At 33.9% G+C, this 23,157-nt stretch overlaps 1 protein-coding gene across 2 annotated transcripts; it reads left to right on the top strand.

Annotated features, from left to right (window-relative positions):
• The first annotated feature begins 11,914 nt into the window (after positions 1-11,914).
• Positions 11,915-19,577, top strand: LOC127871544 (perlucin-like protein). 2 transcript variants are annotated; one of them, XM_052414584.1, is made up of 6 exons: positions 11,915-12,010; positions 13,303-13,476; positions 15,108-15,338; positions 16,454-16,673; positions 17,272-17,405; positions 18,820-19,577. In XM_052414584.1, the coding sequence occupies exons 2-6, from the start codon at positions 13,326-13,328 to the stop codon at positions 18,873-18,875; spliced, it is 792 nt and encodes a 263-aa protein (XP_052270544.1). In that variant the 5' UTR covers positions 11,915-12,010; positions 13,303-13,325; the 3' UTR covers positions 18,876-19,577. The 2 variants fall into 2 exon arrangements, with proteins under 2 accessions (XP_052270544.1, XP_052270543.1); XM_052414583.1 differs by lacking the exon at positions 11,915-12,010 and adding an exon at positions 12,792-12,999.
• The last annotated feature ends 3,580 nt before the right edge of the window (positions 19,578-23,157 follow it).

Below are 23,157 nucleotides of genomic sequence, written 5' to 3'. Positions count from 1 at the left end.
AAGCTTGTAGTATAGATAAAATATTACAAAAATAAATTCATTTCATTAAATTGATAGTTTTATTTGAGAAAATCACCAAAATGATGTCCATTCCCAGTTTGATGTCTTATTCCAAATTGACATGACGCCTTATCAGTGATCGCTCCGCCCACTTAATCACGTGGCTCAGCGGGAAGAAAGCCTAGACAAGCTAACACCAAAATGTCTTCTTTGCCTACAGACTGCATATAGATTTACGCGATATTCCGGATGATTTTATGGACTTTAACACCATATTACACTTGTAAAGGGGTTGATGCCATTTAGTTATTCTTCAAATGCAAAAAATATACGATTAAAGAGAACATCAGCTATTTATAACGGGCAAATCGGTACATTAAACACGCTCTCAAACGCTTGCGCGCTTACCGAAATCGAACCCGTTATTACGTGTAATGGTGGTATTTGCAATAAATTAACACTTCACCGGTATTTACCCGTGTTATTAAAAAAATTATTACCGAAACATTCCCCCTACCCGTGTATTTGACACGAAATAGCGCTTTATAACTGGGAATTCGGTGAAGTTTTACGCGCTTTCTGACGCCGGGTGGGTACCTCAATCCGACATGTTATTGCGTATAAAAGTGATATTAATAATATTAAACATTGCTTATGGGACATTTATCAATCACTTAAGCGCAAAAACAACACAGTAAGTTTGGACATTGTCCGATATAAAATAAGCGTTGTACGAAATGGAATACGGTCAGGCTATTATAAATTAATAAGGCTACCAATATCAGACGCTCGCGCAGGTACCGACTTTCCCGAAGTTACCGCATTTATTGGTTAACTAATATCAGTAATAATAACTCTTTTACAATAGCATTTATCGATATGTCTTTATTAAAATAATAACAAAATGGTTTTCACTTGTTTCTGACACAGAAACGCGATTTTTAACGGGGATTTCGTAAAGTTACACGAATTGGGTACCAAAATTCTCAATTATTTTACATACACACCTGACATAATACATACTTAATAATGCTTAGTTATTGCTTATATGACATTTCAAGTTTGTGAAATAAATTGATGTTCTATAAAGGGGATCTCGGTAATTTTTGAAGCTTCGACTTGCTCTTGTCAAGACCGCATTGCCGCGTTGGAAATGGTATAAATTTAATTCATCTAACTTATCTTTAATGTCACTAATCTGTCAGGATATCGATCGATTGTCCGAGTTACATAATCCCCATTGACACCGTTTAACCATTTTTAATCGTTGTTTTAAAGAGGAAAACAAAAGAAACTCGTTGGAATAAAAGTGAACCTAAACATGTAGCTTGTCTTGAAAATGGCAGACAGGTCGTTGCTAACCAGTGCGCCCGATTAATCGATCGCTGATTGGTGGATCAATTCTAGTGGGCGGAGCGATCATAGATAAGGCGTCATGTCAATTCACATAATACAGTGTTCTCTGGTCTTTTTCAATTAAGTCTTATTCTTTAATGCCTTCTAAGAACGGCATATTAGTAACTTATTAAAATATGCAGACAAAGGCTATATTTGTACTAATGTGCCAGCATTGGTTTACAATTATAATTATAACATTAAATTTTAACCCTTTACCACTTAGGTAAGTATTTTTACGCATTTGTATTTCCTATGAAAGTTAAATTTAATTAAAGACCTTTCTTACTAGATACGTTTTAAAGGCATCATTTCAAACCCTTAGATACTGATGAGCAGCAAACAGCATAAAACCTGAACAGACTGCGAGTTACTCGCAGACTGTTCTGGTTTTATGCTGTTTGCTCATAGCAATTTTCACTTAGCTTCTATGTGGGAAAGGGTAAAAACAGTATACTTGTCAGAGAAAGTGTATCTGAGTGTTTTATCAAATTTATCAAATGAAAAAATAAAATAAAATTATGCACATATTTATTAACATTACACTAGTATCAAATAAGAACTTAAATATTTCTCCAGTTGTTCACATGGGGAAACTTCCAACATATCAGAATACCGGTAGTAGTACATCTTAGTATAATTTGAAGTAAAGTGTTTTTTTTATATAATGTGGCATGTACTATAAAGTGAAACTGCCAATTAAGACAATCATTGTATTATAACAGGCTTATTTATAACAATACATTAATGGATTGAAACATTCTTGGAAAATAAATATCTGACAAATCTAGTCAAAATTTACATAGAACATGATCTTTACATTCTAATCACTTTTACTTTGCTTTTTTCATTGGATGTTGTTTTCATACTGATATTAGAAGTACTTTTTCTTAGTGCTAAATTGTAAGGTATAGCTGTAGCACGATTTTAGCCAGCATTTGCCTTTTGAGAAATAATTCCCTGACCAATCACAATGCTATTGAGTGCTTTTCTATACTGCATTTCATTAGGGTTAGAATTAGCTCCATGGTATGTGGATCTCTGTTGATTAAATGTATTTTCTACAACATCCGAGTTAATTAATCCTGGTGTAATATACACTAGAGATTCATGCCGAGATACACTTTACATAGATCTATCATCACCAGTATAGAAGACTGTATGTCTTCATGACATTGAATAGACATTATTTGTTTATTCCTTCCAACAGACTTTAATGAAGAATTATTCAATGAGGCAGTTTTCCAATCATCTAAGAAATTTGCAACACTTAACAAATCATGCAATCGTGTATCATTCATTTGCTTTACAGGACGCATGTCTTTAAAAAAACTGACAAGTTTACTGTTGTACCTTAGAAGTTCGATTGCCCCATTTAAAACTACACCTTTAGAACCTAAATGTGTTTGATACTGAATCATGAGGTTAAGCATATCTGAATTAAGAACTTCATCCGCTAAATGATTCCGCATTTTCGATTGAGTGGATAGAAAAAAAATTCATTGGATAATTTTCTGTGGATTTGCAATGCATTTCCTTTGTCCCAATGGTAACAATCAACGAACATTTGCCACTGTATAGTGTCACTTGTTGTCAAAGTAAGGAGTCGTGTTGAAGATTTGCATATCCCACTTTTAAGCAGATTATTTCTTATTTTTTTGATGACATGAGAACTGTCCATTATGAAAATCAAGCTGGAAAATGAACAAGGGCTTAAAGCAACACAATTTGAATTGAGGTTATTTATGTGCATAAATGTGCGGTTGCACTGGGCCCCATCCATGCATGTGTACAAGACGTTAAAGCCGAACATTCTTAACAGATCCACTGCCTCCCAGGATAAGGGGTATAGCTCGGGTGCCTGAATTCCCCCTGACACAAAATGTGCAACAGGAAATCTGAACTCTGTTACACATAGAAAGACAAACTGTAAAGCATTGGACTCCAAACTCTTCTCATTTTTTCCTTTCCTCAATGTGTTTGACATATTTCCTTCTTCCCCAAGATCCACTAGACCAATTAACTCAATGACATCAGATTGAATTGACATTTCGTCAAATATCAGACCACCATAGAACCCTTCTGGAGGAAGTTTTTGCCTGGTGGCCTCTTCAAGCATCCATGTAAAGATGTTTCTGTCAAAACCCACATTCTGTTTGACAATATTTTTGTAATGAATAAGTGTTGATTTTGATGGAAGTAATAGGTAACCACTTTGCCTAAAAGATTCATAAGAATGTGGACTCCTGCAGTACCATTGGATGCAAATGGATATCATTTCTTCAGTCCACCTCCTGCCTCTTGGGTCTTTATCTACATTTGACGCCTGACTTAAAAATAGTTGAACCATTTGTCCAGTTGCACCTGGTATTATTATTTTTAATTTGTCAACTATCTCATCACCCTCTGAGTAAATGTCAGATTTCGTTTGATATTCCATTGTTGGTACATTTTGTAATGAAGCAGTTTTAGTCATTCTTTGGCACCTAATGCATGTGTTTGTCTTACAATTTAAGGGAGTAACCCTATTACATAGAACAGATCTAAAAATTCTGGATGATGCTTCAGTGCCAGTAGCCAGATTTTCAAGGATGTGGAAACGGGTCATTATTGTTTTATTGTTGATAATGACACCTTTACATAATCTGATTAAGCTCACAATCTTCAGGACAGTACCAATGCCTTTGCTGTTTTTTGTGAACCTGTTCAATATAGAAAGGTTGCCTAACTCAATTTCCTTACCAGATATTTTATCTCTTTGAAAATGTTATTCCCATTACTTCTAATATTGGCATCAATGGAGCATTTAAGATAGCTTGAGGTACATTCCACAATTGCAACATCATGGGCTAAACACTTCATTAGGTCAGACATTGTGCATGCTTCTTCTTGTAATGTTTGTAAAGCAAGCAATTTGACGCCTTTGTACTGGGTAACTTTACTGTTCAAGTTTGTTTGAAGTGTCTTTTTCTGTTGATGGAAATATGTTTGCAGACTGTTCAATTAGCATTCGTTTTGTAACAGGAACATAATTTTCTTCTAATTCCGACTGGTAGGCCGAGTATAACTTATCTACTTGTATGCAGCTATTTTCATCTGCTTCCAACCGTTGGACCATCCTGTATTAAATAAATATAATGCGTAAATTATATGTGTTATTGTAACAGGGCTTTCAATTACCTTTGAAATTTGGAAGTCTTAACTTCATTGTCTCTGAATTTGGATTTTTTCTCACAAAATTTTTGTGTAGAAGGTGACATTAATATGTTCATAACACTTTTTCCATAGCTTTATTTATTCAATTATTATGTTCATTTATATATTTTTGCATATATTGCTAATTTGAATTATAATCAGTGATTGCACTTAATACTCCATTTATTGGATTTCAAAAATTTTGAAACTTCAAACTTTTTTTCATGAAAGCCCTGGTATTGGATACAAAATAGACGAAATAAACTAAATAATCAAATTATTTTCAATATGAAGTATTAACAAAATATTTTATAGAGTATTTGCTTAATAAAATAAATATCATTCATTTCAATCCATAATTTAAAGCATTTCATAAGGTGAATATTTCAAATAAGACAGTAATTCTGGTAATGTGTGTAATAAAGTACAAAGTAAATCGTTTCAAAATATTAAAATGAACAAAAATGGTTACATAAATTTAGTTTAAATCACTGACTTACAATGTATATCACTGAGCACTTAATTAAGTAAATTACAATTTGGTTATTAACCAACTCTTAAAGGGGCCTTTTCACAGATGTTTGCATGTATTGAAGTTTGTCATTAAAAGCTTAATTTTGATACATGTAAACATGGGATCAAGTAAAAAATCAAGAATACAAGTTAAAAAAGAAGAAAAAAAGTAAACCTCAACAGGGCTCGAACCACTGACCCCTGGAGTCCTGGAGTAAAAGCCTACACACTTAGATCACTCAGCCAGCCGTGCTCTTACCATGATGGGGGTATTGAATTCTTTATATAAGCAATCCTCGTAGTTTCACAAAATATAACAACAACAACAGAATTCTACAAATTATTCAATCGTTTCATGTTGCAACGCTTTATAATTTTCAGGTTTTTAAATTTTCTAAAGATGCATATAATTGCTACTTTAGAGCAGGGAAAATTTTCAGTATAACTGTTTCCTCACAAATATCATAACTAAAACAAGCATTTGCGAATCTGAAACAACTTTTTATGTCCGCACCACTTTAATGGGGGACATATTGTTTTTTCCTGTCTGTTGGTCTGTATGTTGGTCTGTTGGTTTGGTCAAACTTGAACGTTTGCCTTAACTTTTGCAATATTGAAGATAGCAACTTCATATTTGGCATGGATATGTATCTCATGGAGCTGCACAGTTTGAGTGGTGAAAGGTCAAGGTCATCCTTCAAGGTCAAAGGTCAAATATATGGGTCTAATCGCTCATTTAATGTACGCTTTTGCAATATTGAAGCAAGCAACTTGATATTTGGCATGCATGTGTATCTCATAGAGATGCACATTTTGAGTTGTGAAAGGTCAAGGTCATCCTTCAAGGTCAAAGGTCATATATATGGGGACATAGTGTTTCACAAACACATCTCTTGTTTTAATTTTGTAAATTTACCAAAATGTGAAAAGGCCCCTTTAAAAGTGTAATGTGTTACTTTTGGGGTTATACTAAGTTGCTTCATTTCTCATTTCAGAAACACACAAGAGCCAAGCCCACCAGGGATATATACATTGCAAGACATGCAGCTGATACAAGAGAGCATAAACAATGTGGAGATGAATGAAAATGTAACTAGCCAGAAAGAATTTGATAGTGAATTTAAGAACTGATCCTAAAAATAAGTAGTGTTAAAGATGATTTGAATCTTCCAGATGATTTAAATCTGGATCAAATTCTAGATCGGATATATTTCAAGAATTCAGTCACTGCGATGCAAGATCATGTAAATAGGATCATGAATGATATAAACAAAATAAAATACATTTAGTTCTGCAAAAAGGAGTATGAATTTTATTCAGCACTGATTGAGTCTTCAAATACTGAACCGATTCAGCCTTTTACAGCTAAACAGCAAACAGAGTTTTACTCTAATGTGCATGCTCATCACACTAGTGCTGAATTCAGAATAAACTGTTCAACTTTATTCGAGGACTCGCGATTCACAGATGATCATGTCCACATTTGTTTTAATGTGTCTAACCAAATACGAAAATATGTGTTGCAGAGCAATGTTGAACGATTGCCAGTTGTTCAGCGACACATATCAAATAGATCTGTGACAAATGAATCACATGCAAGAGTAAGATACATTGGCAGTTACTGCATAGCTAAAGTCCTGCACAAGAATAAACAAAACAAAAAAACAATATGTACAAATTAGACAGTGACTCAATTAGTAAATACAATGATTCATTGAAGGTGGTTAATGTGATAGAAAGTCTGAAGGTAGAAGAACGGTACATTCAGTCCATCACCAAAGAACCAGAGTCACTCATAGACATTGCATGTAAGCAATACGGACAAAGATTACTTACCAACATATCAGATGAATTGTACCATTTTTTTTCCTGGAACTTACTCGAAGAACCTTAGAATTGTTGATTGATGAAAATTTAAACAAGTGTGAGAGTGAAATGTTTGAAAAGATCAAAGAAAAAATTCTGTCAAATAATTCACTTTTCAAATCCTTTGCCAATACTGTAGAACATAGTGTAAAGGACAAGCAGCTAGAACATGGTGTAACAAAGAAAGTTTATAATCAGATAATTGAACTTTTCCTGATGGTTATGGTTAATCAGTTTCGCAAAGACCTTCTTGAGAGTTTTAATATTAAGAAGAAAATGGCCCACAGGGAGCAAGTACGAGTTTCAGAGACAGGCATTCATGACAAAAAAACTTCAAGAAAAGGTAAGGCCCCAGCCGTCAACTCAAAAAAGATGAACAACATGTGGAAGAAATTTCATCAGAGGAAGAATATGTAAGTGTTTCATATGATGAACCTAGTGCATCTAGTGGTATATATGCTAAAAAGGGAGCGAGAAAGAAGAACATATCTACACCAAGTCACACAAAAAAGGGAAAACAAGTAGCACAGGTAAAGGCCCAGCACTAAAGAAATTACAACACAAAGCAGGTCAACAAGGTGCACCAGGAATGTGCTCAAAGGAATTTACTTCTGGTGATTTGCCTGATGAGTCAATCACTTCAAGTGGTGTAGTAACAAGAAAAAGTGAAAGAAAGAGAAAGAAAATCCATATACGAGATTTTGAATGTGACTTCTCTGAAAACGAGTATACTGAAACATCCTCTCCAACTGACAAGACTGTTATGTCTTTTGGAGAAGATGAGGTTAAGTGTAAGATTTGTAAAAAGAATGACAATTATTTTCAAGGTCAGAATCAGTGGATACAGTGTGGTGGTTGTAAGTATTCGATACATCGACAGTGTGCTGGACTTCAACACCATAATGCTGAGCTCAATAACTCTTCTCAGATCGTCGCGATCAGCAGGGAAATGGACACGAAGGAGGCGAAGGCTCTGATCGACGCCCTGAAAGTGTTGTACTTTCTTGTTCAACACAATCTGCCGCATACTACGCTGTTTAAGCCGCTGGTGGACCTGTGCGTGGAGCTCGGTGTTACGAACCTTTCGTACTTGAATAAAGCTAAAAATGCGCAATATACAAGTCCGAGGATAGTTAACGAGTTCCTGCAGTGCCAGGCAGACACCGTTGAAGCAGACGTTCGCCAGCGGGTACAAAACAGCGAGGTGTACGGATTGATGGTGGACCAATATACCGACGTCAGCAGTAGGAAACATCTTGCTATGGTAACGAAGTACGTGGACAACGGCGCCAGTAAGTTGGCCTTCCTGCAAGATGTTCAGCTTCCGAATGGCACTGCTGACGTCATCTATTCGTCCATCAGCGACTACCTGAAGACGGCCGACATTGATTTAGCAAAGATGACGTCGTTTGCCAGCGACGGGCCATCCGTTATGGTTTGGAAAAAAAACGGAGTTGTGGCGCAGTTAAACATAGACAATACACGTGTAATCCCCGTGCACTGCATGAACCACAGACTACAACTGGCAGTGTCAAAAGCATTTGCAAGTGTTAGGGCAATTGATTCAGTGGACGAACTGTTGACTGCCCTTTGGAAATATTACCACTACAGTACAATCAAGGCAGGAAGCTTGGACGCAATTCAAGATATAATGCGAGAACTTGGTGACCTTGACACAAAACAGAATTTAAAAGTTAAAAAGGCGGTGCACACCAGGTGGCTGAGCCATGAGAATGCCCTCCAATCAATCAGGAAGCTGTATGAAGCTATATGCATGGACCTGGAAAATGCCGTCACATCTGGCAGGGACAAGGCGCTGGGTGATAATGCTGGGGCTTCTGCGGGAGTGTTATTGAAATTAATGAAACAGTACGACAAGCTGTTCTACATTCACCTTCTGTGTGACATTTGCTCTGTGTTGTCACGTTTAACACTTGTGTTTGAACGGGATGACATTGATCTCTCAGCAGTCCAACCGCAAATAGAATCCACGGTTCTGAATTTAGAAAGAATGAAAACCAGAGCGGGACCATTCTTGTCCAAGGTGCCAGCACTTGCGGAAAAGCTAGGTATTGTTGTCGAGGACACAAACGAAAAGATCCATAAAGCTAAGGAAAGCTTCATTGACGCACTCCTGGAGCAACTGCAAGAACGACTCGACCATTCAGAATTGATAACGGCGATGGCTGCCTTAGACCTGACCCATGTGCCACAGGGCCAGATCCCCATGCACGGGGAAGAGGAAATACTCAAGCTGGCTGGGCACTTCCAGCTACCAGAAGAAGAACTGCTGGTAGAGTGGGCAGATTTAAAGTTTAAGTTCGTGGCTGAGAAGAAATCCCCAAAAGTCATCCTGAAGGAACTTGTGGCGAAAAAGGAATCAATTGGAAATCTGTTTCCAAACATGACCAAGCTTCTGTCAACTCATGAAACGTTGATTCTATCAACAGCAGCTGTTGAAAGAGTATTCTCACAAGTACAATTAATCGTGACAGAGCACAGGAACCGTCTGGAAGTTCAGACCATTAACCGTCTGCTCATAATTAAACTGAATACCAGCTCCCACACTGACGTTGACATGCGAAAAGTGGTTACAGCTTTCCTGAAAAAGAACAGAAGAATCATGTGAAGCCACCAAACACGATACATACGTAACAAGGAATCGTTAAATATAAATATAACATATATTTAAAAGTATTATTTAAATTGGTTTAATAAAAAAGTATATGTTGACCATTTTATTTATAAATGATATATATTATTTTAGAGCAATTAATATGTATGGCTCTATATATATTTATTTTGTATTGATGAAATACACATATAAGTTTCAATTAGTATTATGCAAAACCTTTTTCTTCTTATATGTGGAACAAAGCATCAACGTATATTAATAAAATTCTTTTGGTATACCTTTATTGCACAAAATATAAAAATCCTAATAAAATATATCCTGTGTTACCTTCATTATGTTGTCTTCATTGTTTCACACATGATTATGTGTAAGAAATGCACTAAAGTAAGATATGCATCTCTCCAACTTAATGATCAATGTTGTAATTACATTATAATTGATAAGTAAAAATAACCTAAACAAGTTTACCCATAGCCGTTATCATTGATAAGTTATTATCTATAACATCACTTTCATAGCTTAAAAGGCACCACGCCTGTCTGCCCTTTTTTGCATAAACCGCGCGCTAAAATGCCCTATTTGAATTTCTGTAACATGCCCCTTTGCCCTCCTGGGAAAAACACTACATATGAAGTGGAAGAAAGTGTAAAAAACAGGGAATCTATTTTTATGTTCATCATGTGAATAACAGTGTGTGTTTGTTAAATTTAGGAAACTTAGGTCAGTAATATTCGAGGTGATTAGGTGTACATTTCAGTAATTTTGAATTGAAGAAATTTAAACTTCAGATTTTGAAGTTTTAAGAGTGTACACAACAGAAGTATATTTTGTGTAATGTCTTTTTTTCTGTTTACTATGTGTAAACATGACCATTTCATCAGTTAACCAGTTAAACAGTAATACAATGTTATGTTTTTTTAATCACATAAACTGATCAACTGGGTTGGGATATTTGTGTAATACCTCAATTCAAAAACACATTTTGCTCATTATGTTATTTAAGAGTGATAAACTAATTAAATAGTTTATGCATGCTGCATTTACAAACCATAAGTTAATCTAAAAAGTGTTATATGGAAACAAGTACTCAGTGAATTCATCGAGTACTTGAAATTATATCCATCTTTTTTATGTTATAAAATAATAATAATAAATATTTGGGTAATACCCATGGGCGAATCCTTATCTGTTGCTAAAATGAAACATTGTTGTTTAACAAAAACGTAATTAAAAATTTTTTCAAATGCAACTTCTGATTTCTTACAAAAATAAGTACAATAAAGTTATGTCAGTTGTGCTATTACTCTTGCTATTAAATAGTTTTCCTTCATTATTTTAGATACTATTATTGTGTTTTGGTAAGTCATATGGCACTTTTAATGTACCATGTTTTTTAGTTTCATATTCTATTACACATTTACAATATGTCCACAAATCGAAATTATTTAATCTAAACATATACAGAACATAACTGAACCATGTTTACTTCTATACAAGTTGTTTTTATAGGAATACATACCAGTCTGAATTTTATTTCCAAACCAAATACTTGTTTAGTTATAGAAGTTTTAATTGTTCTACTTGATATTTTTTCTATTTGACAAGCAGTATAGCTATTGTTTGCCATTATCAGTTAAATGTACATGTATAACCCATCATGTCATTAATGGGTTTTATGATAAACATGTATGGAAAGTTATTTTAATAATCAGGTCAAGTAAAATGAGTTACAATTTACAGCGTTGTTTTGTTGTATGTATGCAAATATTGCTTGTATTTGTTTGGGGGTGAAAAGAGAAGTCATTGTTTCAGTTTATTGAAATCAGTACAATCTGGAAGTACAAAAATTAAAGTCTTTAATTAAAAAAATATTTTTAAGTTTAAAACATATAACCATTTCATTGTATGTATATTTCACCAAAAATGTCTACAGCCGTTACTTGGTGTCTTCTTTGCGTTGTTCAATTTATCTAGATGTATTCAAATGTAACCTGAAACAAACACTAACTAGCACCTCCCCATTTTATTGTATTCCTAACAAAATCGATGTCGCGGCAATTACCAAGTTACTGCAGCCATAACTGGGCGTGTGCTGTTGTAAGGTGATCCACCAAACTTTTTTTCTGTTAAAAAACCACACTGAAAACTACTAAATGCAGATGACACAATCGAAGTGAATGTATTATGATAATTCCGCCAATACGGTTCCCACGTTTACTAATGAGATCGTGTAGAAGCTGGGAACCAAGACACACCTTCGCTTTGGACCAATGAAATCGCCCGTAACAAAACTCCGCACGCACACCGTTTGTTTTTGAAAATATGGGTCACTTGAAATATATGTAAACAAAGGTTTCAAACGGCGCTGGACAGTTAGTTTTGATGCATAATGAAACGACAAGCACGGTAATAATGTTTTTTTTTCATACGTTTTATTGAATTATGGTATCGAGGTACATGAACTTTGCAGGGAAGATGCCCTTTACTCCGTGAAAATTTCAGTCTTAAAGACAGCATGATCACTGTCGACTGGGTCATGCGAGTTGTGTATCGTGTTATTTCTTATACGTTGACCCAGCATTTGTAACAATATTGCAAGACATATACATTGCCAGAAAGGAAATTCATTTCTGCGTTGAATAAGACCAAGATCGTGAAAATCGCTGCACAATTGATGAAGATATGGCTGTTCAAAGCGATGCACCCCGTTGTGGGGTTATTTTGAGTTGCATACCTTGTTATATATATATTTGATAGTAAAATATTTTTTTTCATAAAAGTTAATTTTTCGTTATAATATGATTATTTATCATTCAAAATGATGATTTCACTAATAAATATCATAGCCACACGCTAACCACCTGTGTTTTGTTGGCGAAAAAGTTACGGGTAAGGTAGAGTTTATGTGATATTCGAACACAAAAGCGCTCATAAAAAACACATCGCTTACAATAATTTCTAAAGTTTTTTTGCGGCGTGATAACGCATGAGTACTTTAGCGATATGAAAATATGAATAAAAGTCGTTTTGTGAATATCACTCAATATCCTCTTTGTTGTGCCGGACACACACACTTCCCTTTCCCCGTTATCAAAATGAGCATACTTCCGAACTATGATCAAGTGTAGCTCATAAACAAGACATCAGAATCACATAGGATAGAATCTCTTCAGCCTTTTTTTCAGTAACACTAACTTTATAGTATTGCTTGCTTGATAGCATCTAATATTGCGTGTAAAACGTGTCGTATTCATTGAGGCATTCGAAATCTGTGTCACTTTCTCTTTTATTGGAAAGGATTAAACGCACTAAGATGGGTGTTGTTTTCGTTACAAACATACATGTGTTAAGTATCTTTTTAAGTTTGATGTCAAAATGTGATGCACAAATTACGGGTACGTATTATCACAAAAACAATATTGTAACTTCTTAATATTCTTAAAGTTAATATGCGTTTTGTTCCGACATATCCTTCCATATATAGCAGTATTGAATAAACGAAAGTTGTAGTCAGAGTTCGAACAGAAATGAATACATTCCTGATATTTCGTACGCTAAAAAAACAAAATCGTTCTGAAAGCTTTTTGATATCAGCTCCGTTTATCATACATTATCACAACGACTTATTGGATTGTGTCCATGTAAATCACAATACTATTTTTGCAGATTTGTTTATGTAGTTTTTTATTTTTGAATAGGGACGTGCATCCGTGATTATCAAATGGCTGACACATTTTGTCACAAGTTCTATTTCAACAGTCGCTTAACGTGGAATCAGGCCGACGCGAGATGTAAACAAGATGGTGCGCTTCTTATCAAATTGGAAAGCTTCACTATGTTGCGTAAAGTAAAGTCAATCATTCAAGCCAAAGGTATATTATTCCTAATTCATTTATAACAGTCAAATAATCATAACGTGTCCTTATTGGGGTATTCTGATCGCCTGACCTTCGTCGTGCTTCAAGCTTATGCCATTTTAACACATTAGATGCATTAATGATTACATTTATCGCTCACCTTTAAATTTGATCGAGCTTTATTATTAACACAGGGGGTAATCACGTGATAGTCAAGATGGCGACGTCCATACCGAGACAGTTATTTTTCGCCGTTGTATACCCTTTATTACTTCTGTATATTTTTTAAATGACGCTCACTTTCCAGCCATATCATTAAAAAGGTGACTAGCGTTTATTTCGTATTTAAATTCGATCTATATCTCGACTTTACTCGGTGCAAATTTTCTAAGTGGAGCTCTAATTAGGTCATCCCGCTAAGAAAGTTTGCACCGAGTAAAGTCGAAATATAGAGCGAATATTACTTAGAAATAAAAGTCATTAACTTTCTTTCTAATATGGCTGGAAAGTCGGCGGACTAGAAAATAATAATGCCAGTAATAAAGGGTATAAAACGACGAAAAATACCTGCCTCGGCATGGACGTCGCCGTCTTGTTTGACACGTAATTACCCCCTCTGATTAATTACGCTAATATTAATTATAATTTGTGGAGAGTCATCAGATAGAGAATTATTTTCTTTAATATATGTTATTGTCTGTCCCTTGCTTGTAAGTGATTATACATATGTATATATACATTTAAATTCAAAATTTTATTTTTGCCAATGAATTATTTGTTTAAGATCTGAAATATATATACTTATCTTTGTGTACGTATTTTTTTCTGTACTTTACAAAATGTAACTTCTTAACTACAGTTATACTGGTCGTGTACGTTAAAAATCGGCCACTTGTGTTACAGCGTTTTCACGATCTAAATATACATATTTTATTTTAATTATTTTTTAGAAAACGCAACTTGAAAACCAACCCTACTCTCAATATTTTGAAAATTAAAGAATTATATCACTGTTAACTTTTGTATTAAAATGTCACTAACATAGCAGGATTGGGGAAAATGACGTCATCTTAAGTTGCGAAAATTATATTCAAATAAGAAACAAATATATTTGATAAAAGCATTTTTATTTTTATTTGATAAACTTTAATTAAGCTTTCTCAAATTAATTATATAAACACATACATTCAAAAAATAAAAATCAAGACTTAAATATGATCTTTATCGTAACGTTTTCAAATCGATACAAGTGTATTTAAGAATTCGCGTGTGTTATCAGAGCTAGTCGTGTACTTAATTCTGGCCACTTTTGGGGCTATTTTTGAAAACTCTTGTGTTTTAGTCAACAGGTTGAAACTAAACTTCACATATAATCCTGGATTCAAAACACACCTAACATGATAATTTCAATAGAATTAGATCAGTGCATGTTACTTTAATGGACAGAAATTAATGACATATAAACTATCAATTTTCGTAGGTCAATTGTACCCCCGAAAAATCGGCAACTTTTTAGTTTATTCTGCAGGTAAAATTACACAGAAATATCTTTAGAAAAACGTTTTCATTTAATTGTATTAATCAAGGTTTACACAAACAAAATGTTCAACTTGATACTTAGAATATATGCGACATTATTATATCAGTTCCTCCCCCTACACCCATCAATCAGTGGCATGGTGGTGTCTGGGTTGGTGCCCGCAACAACTCGAATGGATATGTGTGGACAGACGGGACACGTGTGTCTAGCGATCTCTGGAGTGAAGGTGAACCTAACGATCAATATGAAAATGAAGATTGCGCCCTAGTGGACCATAGAGCGAACCATTACCTGAATGACGTTCTGTGTGATTCTAAAGAGGCCTTCATATGCCAAGGTTATTTTGTTTTCAGATAATTATTTAAAAACGTTTGCTCTTCTTACTGTACGGTGATTGATGGAATGGTTGAAACTGCTACTATTTAATATGCATTTTGGATTATGCTTTCTTAAATACACTTTTCGTATCGTTTTTTGTTTATTGTTTGGCAGTCATTTATTCCGTACAGTTTGCTTTAAGGTCGAAAACCTACTATGTGATCAATTATAGCATTTGAACTCACACGATCAATCAACAAACCAGGGTGAAGATAGATTTTTGGCCCTAAATGAACTTTGAAGAATTAATAAAAACGTTGCTTGAGTCTAGGTGATTTGATTTTTTAAAAGTATCTATTTAATATGTTTTTGGAGTTTTAATTGTCCTATAGACGCGTGAAAAAAGTCATACGATGTTGAAAACCGAAGACGAGGAAACCACAATTCTATCAATAACATGTTTTCCGTGTACAATCGCGAATTAAAGTAGTGTTTTCCAACTGCTAAGCACATGGTATATTTGTCATGTATCACAAGTTATTGTTTGTCCCTTGTGCAAACTACAAGTGGTTAGCGTGTGACTATGGTAATAATTAGTAAAAACATAATTTTTAATAGAAAATTATCAAATTATAACAAAAAATCAATTTCTCGGAAAACACAACCACTATCAAATATTTTTATATAACAAGTTATTCAACTCAAATCATCCGAAAACAGAATGAATCGCTTAGAACAGCCAGGATAACTTCATCAATTGTGCAGCGATTTCCATGAAGTTGGTTTTAATCAACGCAGAAATGAATTTCCATCCTGGAATTTTACATATATTGTAATATGTTTACAAATGATGGGTCAAGGTTAAGAAATAATATATATTTTTGTGTCGAATGTGACATACATTTTTGAAGTCGTTCAATTGTCCGAAAATACCCCCTAAGTAAAACACATTTTATTATTTAATTTTAACTGTGATATAGTACTTGCATGTAAAATGGATATAATCTGTGAACATGTATCTATTTAGTTCGTGTGGGCTTTGACTTGAACATAATTATAAAGGTCTACATATTCTTTTAAAAATCTCTCCTGCTGGTGCATTTTTACTTTCATTTTAGATGTATTTGCATTAAGGTCTGAAATTCATCCAGACAACATTATTTCAATATGTTGAACAGTCAGACCCAACAGCAACCAGCCACTTACCAGACATGCATTCAACATCGCGACAGGAAACTCATGGTAACACAAATATTGTCCTCATCGCAGCATCCGTAATATCGGTGGTGGTAACCGTTGGACTTCTGGCGGTTGCCTTGGTCGTTTATATTTGCGTAATGAGCAGGAAACAACGGTGGGTAAACCTTTTTATATGTAATGCACGCAGGTATTGTTAGTATTGTCTAACAAGAACTATCTTTAAAAAGATGACTTTGATTGGTGTTGGTGACAAATGGAATCAAAGAAAGCGAATACTCTTTTCAGCGCAATTCATAGCTGCATCACACCCAAATAAATTACTGGGTGTTGCGCCGGATTTCGTGGCCTATACTTCACAAAATATCGTTTAATGTAAAAGGGATAGTTTTTGTAGATTTTAATGTTTTACTGAACTCTTACAAAGTTCAGCTAAGATGAAAAGCTCGGTTATACAGCTAGGCCGAATAAAACATATAGATGTGAAAACTTTAACGTTCATAATATATAAACAAACTTGGTCGTCATTGTCTTGTTTTGTTATATTTAAATGTACTGTGCTTTTGAAGCCCACATTGTAAAAAAGAAATGTTATTTCTTAATGTGTTAACTTTGTGAAATAATGTTATTGTTATAATAATAATAATAATAATAATAATAATAATAATAATAATAATAATAATAATAATTATCATTATTATTGTGTGATGACAATTACAAATTTTATTTATTTATTTTAAAAATATACTTTGAAGATCGTCAGCTTCTCCACACAATAGAAGCACAGAAAGATCACCAACCACCTGCATTGAGCGACCTCCTGATCAATATTCTGCTTACGATATAATAGTCGAAGACTATCAGTATGACCATATCATCCCTGCACACGGTAATAACAAATGCTTAACCTTACTGGAACGATGTTACTGTACAGAGATTTTGTACTCTACATATTAACTGTTAGGTTAATAAATAATATATATCAATATATTTTAGTATAAAAAATACACATTAAAGAACTGCTATGCAAACATATGAATGACTCATTAAGCAATTAATAAACACGTCTAGTACTTGAATTAACTTAAATGAATGTGTTTTAAGATAACAGGAAAACACTTAAACAGTACTGTGATCTTCTCGAGCATTATATATGAGTAATAGGTTGAAGGGACCTTTTTACGTTTTGGTAAATTTAGAGCAGTGTTTCTGATTCGCAAATGTTCGTTGTAGGTATGATATTTGTGAAGAAACAGTAATACTGAACATTTACCATCCTCTAAAATATCAATAAATGCATCTTTTGACGATTTTAAACACCTGAAAATTATAAAGCGTTGCAACGCGAAACGATCGAATAATTTGAAGAGTACTGTACAGTTGTTGTTATATTTTATGAACACAATTGTTTAAAATACATGTCCACAACATTACATATTAAAATATCTAATTGATGGTGAGATTAATAAGTTGCGATCGAGTCGTCATTGAAATTTTGACACAATAGCTCAGACGGTAGCAATACCAAGATTCCGGCTCGGCAATCTTTCTTTCCGACGTTTAACTTTGTCATTTTTTTGACGCATGGTTTATTCATGTCTCAGTCACCACTGTTCGTGTGGGGAAAATGGTCCCGTGCTTAAAAATATTGTCGTATAATGTCGTATAGTATCCGAGGAGATATCAGGTGGACAGACCGCCGCAATTAAACTGAAATACTGTTGAAAATTGCGTATTGTACTATCCAATCAATAAATAAAAGAACTCTGAATGGGTATCGCCGATTTCAAAATATTGTAAAATAAGCGAGTAAAATGCCACCAAATGGCATCTTCATAAAAAAAAATTATGGGGGAGACCCCACATACCCCCCTTGTGAGAGGGAGAATACCCCCTCTCACACCCTTCCTCGTCTCGGCGCTTCGCACCGCGCCAATGCTGTAGGCATTGGAAATTGCTTACACATCATTTCCATCTAGATACGCCCCATGTCAAATATTTGCATTTATCAATAGAAAGCATTTAATGACAAACTTCAATACACGCCAAAATCTGTGAAAAGGTTCCCTTTAATACCGACGGTATAAAGTGTCGCACGCAGTTGTTCAATATTGGAAAGATACCTATGCATATGCAAATAAAATATACCAGTGGTAGGTTTGAACTGATATCAGTGATTAAAATGAAAAATATGTATTTGCTATAACACCTTATTAATCTAAATAGGTGAGGGCAATGTATTGTTGGCGATACTTTTTGCATAGTACATATAACATATTTGTAGAACATATTTTATTATGTAGATGACGGATACCTAACAATGACGGCGGGTACTCATACTGCAACATTCAACCGCTAAGATACGTAATAACAGAGCGAAGACATGTATTTCAGACAACATTTTGCCCCGGAAGTTTCATACCTAGCCGCAGGAGTCTGACGTATTTTTCGAAAATTAGTTGGAAACCTTTTGGACCAGGGCATTATTCATAATACTGGTATTATAAAATACATAAGTAAATTTGAACAAAAGAATGCGTCAATGAAATAAATTAAAACGAACTTTTTTTTAAACATCAATTCATGTCAATTACATCAATCCAACCAGATGTCATTAGGTTGACATCGTATTAAATAAAACATTGATATAAATATGTAGGTATAAAACCGAACAGGTCATGTAGATGTAAATGATGTTTCGTTCTATATATATTGATGCCACCTGAAATATGTTATATTTATTATAAAATCAAGAAAGAATATTTAATAAGAAACTATATCATATGTAATGTTATGTATATAGTTATTGCATTTTTACCCGCATCGTCTATACATCTACGTACTTATCCGTTCTACCTTCTATATGTGTTGGCGCTACTTGAAATATGTTAATAATATTGTATAATCAAGAAAGAATATGTAATAGGAACCATATCATATGTAATGTAATTCATCATTTTTATATATTATTGCCCGACTCGTCTATACATTTACGTACTTTTTTGCTCATATATTCAGGTAAAACATAATCTGATTTGAAATAAAAGGTTTTTTGACTTGACTTGACTTGTAGACTTTTATGTAACCAGTTATCAAGCTATTTTTAAACGAAGTGGATTACGTGTTTATCCAAGTGAGATATGTGTCATCGTCGAAATAATACCCAAGGAATCGACTTAACATTATTTCATCACTCCTGATAAACCTGTCACGCGAAAAATGTTGTTAATGTACACTACTTTAATTGATTGTTGAAAAGGGAATACTTTGCTACAAAACATTGTGGGAAAATGACTGGATGAATGGAATGCCAGGTACGCGTCATTTTACATTTCATAAACGGAGAAGAACATTTGGTCGGCAAGAATTCACAACCCACTCGCAAAAGCTCGTGATTCAGCTAAATGTCCTTATATGGTTGTTTGGTAATTAAAAGTTCGAAGCACAAATCAACAGTTTCGTTCCAAACATGCCCTCAAAGGTGAACGTTTAAACATATATATGCTATTAACATTCTTTTTTTTTTTAATTTTTGGAGTGTTTTTTTTTCTTTTGTTACTACTAGATACAGTTAGCGATTTACGGCCTCGTTAATGTTCTATTTGCTGTTGTTATGAGGTTTTGTTAGGATCAATCGTTGTACATCTCATTTGACCTATAAGATTAAAACACGATACCGCGAGAACGAGATAAAAAGGAGCGAAATACGACGCGAAGTTACGGTTCAAAATCAAGAAATCAATATCATCGTAATCCCTAGCCCTGGAATCGTATTTCTGCGTGTTCGCTATTGACTGTCTGAGAGTTGAAATTTGAAAAAAAAAAACACTTTTGTTTAACTTATCTGTTTTACAAGTGTACAGAAATGTGAGTTTTCCATTCGCATCAATCCCTTTTGAACATAATTGAACTTGATATGATTTATTTATTTAAAAAAATATGTTATCAGTTAATAATTTTCAGTAAGCTGGGGCTTAAAGAGATCATATTAGTCGCGTTCTGATAAAAAAAGAGGTTTAAAGCATGTGCGTAAAGTGTCGTCCCAGATTAGCATTGTGGTCCGCACAGGCTCATCAGAGAAGACACTTTCCGCCTAAATTGGATTTTAGCTAAAACGAGACTTCATTTAAACAAAAATAGTCATACAAGCGGAAAGTGTCGTCCCTAATTAGCCTGTGCGGACTGCACAGGCTAATCTGGGACGACACTTTACGCACTTGCATTATGCCCAGTTTTCTCAAAACACGACTCATATAAATCGGGCATAAAGTCTGAAACCAACGTTTTTTTTCGATTTGTTAATCAGATACAAATATTCACGTACAACTGTTCAAACTCTTAATAGTTGCGCAAGCATGTTTGCTGAAAAAATGCTGTTGAGAAATGTATATATCTCCAGAACAAAGTACTTGAAATGTATCTAATCACAATTTATTGTCAATCAATCGTCAGTCACATTTGTTGAATAGACGCAGTGAGGTTGTCTTTAATGGCTGAAAAATTACACTAAGTTCATTTAAATGGCAAAAAATAATTCTAGAACATCTTACTAATATCTTATGCCGTATTTAAGTCTTATATAACTTGTCATATCTCCCGTTATGATACATATTAAACGGATTTATTACAATTAAAGATAACTTGATATGTTTGACCATCTACATGTTTTAGTAAGAAAGGTCTTTGATCTGGAGACTCTTTTTTACTTACTTTTGCCTTAACACAATACATAAATTAAATTAAAATCAACCCACGCGTAGTGTAAGGGCTATTCTAAGACTATTTCGTGATTAAATAAGGATGTGTTTTAAGTATGCTTCAAGTAGTATTAAAACGATTAACAAATGATCAGTAAGTATCTTATAAATTTTATAAATTATACATTGTAAGTCGCGTTAAATTGAAGTCAAGAGGAAACACAACAGAGCCCAAATTAATTTCGAACGTTTAAGTACTCGCCATGTAAACGTTGCGAAAGCGTCTACAAATCTTATTTTACGCCATATCATGGCGGGTATTTTTTATATGTTAGGGCATGTTCTGATATGCACACTTGAACGCAAGTTTTGAAAAATTCATAGAAACGCTGTTGTATATTGTAGAGCTTAAGTGATTATGTACATGGTATACTAAAATATTCGATGACTTTAACGAGTAAGACGACGCTGATAATAATATTAATGATAATGCTGATGATTTAAATGTTTATAATTAATCTGATGTTGCTGCTGCTCCTGTGCTTGATGATTGTGGTTGATGATGAAGGCTACGATCACAATAATAATGAATATACAAAGAAGTGAAGCTCCAGCTGTTGGAGCAGTATTGCATTCTCACTATAAATAATTAGTTGGTCCTTTATTTTGAGGCAAGTGACCAATTTCAAAAACAGTACGAAACAGCACAATACGAAACAGCATGCAAACATAGAAGAATAAAGCTGAGGTCACCGCCTTAGAACGTTCAATACAAAGAATTGGGGGTTTAAACCGGTAATTACAGCTCTCAACCTCACACTTGGCCCACCTACATGTATATTCATGATACATATAAGTGTAAATAAATTTTAACCTCATAGCATTGCAACTCAAATTAAACAATAATAAAAGGGAATTAAAACGCATTCCGTTTAATAACCATTTAATTACTCAATGGTAGGAAGGAGACCAGAGCAACAGAGTTACAACACTTTGAGGAACGACGAAATGAAATTACGAAAAAATGTCAACTACCGGTATATCCCTTATTTTTAGAAAAAGGTTTAAGAATATATAGCATCTGCTATAGTATATATTTCAGATCATCATCGTGCAAATACAGTAGACGCAGAAATAATGGGTGTAAAAGATCCATATTGCATAGCTTGGTTGTTCATGTGGCTGCTAAAAAATTAATCAAACAAGACAGGCCCGTCAAAGAGAAAATATAAATAAAGTTTATAAAAATATAAACCTGATGACCTATGCATGTAGCCCAAAGAAGTGAAAGTTTCGGAGGACGTAATTTAGAAGCGATGACACGATGGCGTAAAAAATCCAATATATAATTTAAGGGGTAGTACTGCAAAATAAAAAAAATAAATGGGCATTACTGTAAAATCGAATTACTAATTAATCCAGCTTTGTGTATTGAATATTTTAGAATCAAACATATAAAATGGTCATTCCATTAATAATTCCAAATTTTAAGAGAATAAAGATATAGTGAATCGAAAACCAACAAGCATGTGTTTTAAGTACGTAAACATCATATCCTTTTGATAAAAATGGGTTTATTAAATTGACAATATTAGTATAATCATTTTCTTTAAGATATTTTAATTTGCGAAAACGCTTCAAAACATCTCCATAAAATGATGGATGGAAAATTCCATTAGTTAAAAGCCATTTTAAAGAAACATTATATTTTGAAATCAAATCACCATACTGTAAGTGAAATTTAGCGAATTTACGTCGTAGATTATGATACAAAAGACCTTGTTTTAGCAATTTCTTCGTTAAAGGGGCTTGTTCACACTTTGATAAATTGACAAAATTGAAAAAAATTGTTTCGGATTTGCAAATTTTCATTGTAGTAATGATATTTGCTTTAAAAAAAAATACCAAATTGTTTCCATGCTCTAAAATTTCCATTAAATGCAA

The sequence above is a fragment of the Dreissena polymorpha genome, chromosome 3, assembly GCF_020536995.1.
Source record: "Dreissena polymorpha isolate Duluth1 chromosome 3, UMN_Dpol_1.0, whole genome shotgun sequence".
In the NCBI taxonomy this organism is placed as follows: domain Eukaryota; kingdom Metazoa; phylum Mollusca; class Bivalvia; order Myida; family Dreissenidae; genus Dreissena; species Dreissena polymorpha.
The sequence above is the reverse complement of the archived record's forward strand: the minus strand, read 5'-3'. Positions and strand labels throughout refer to the sequence as shown.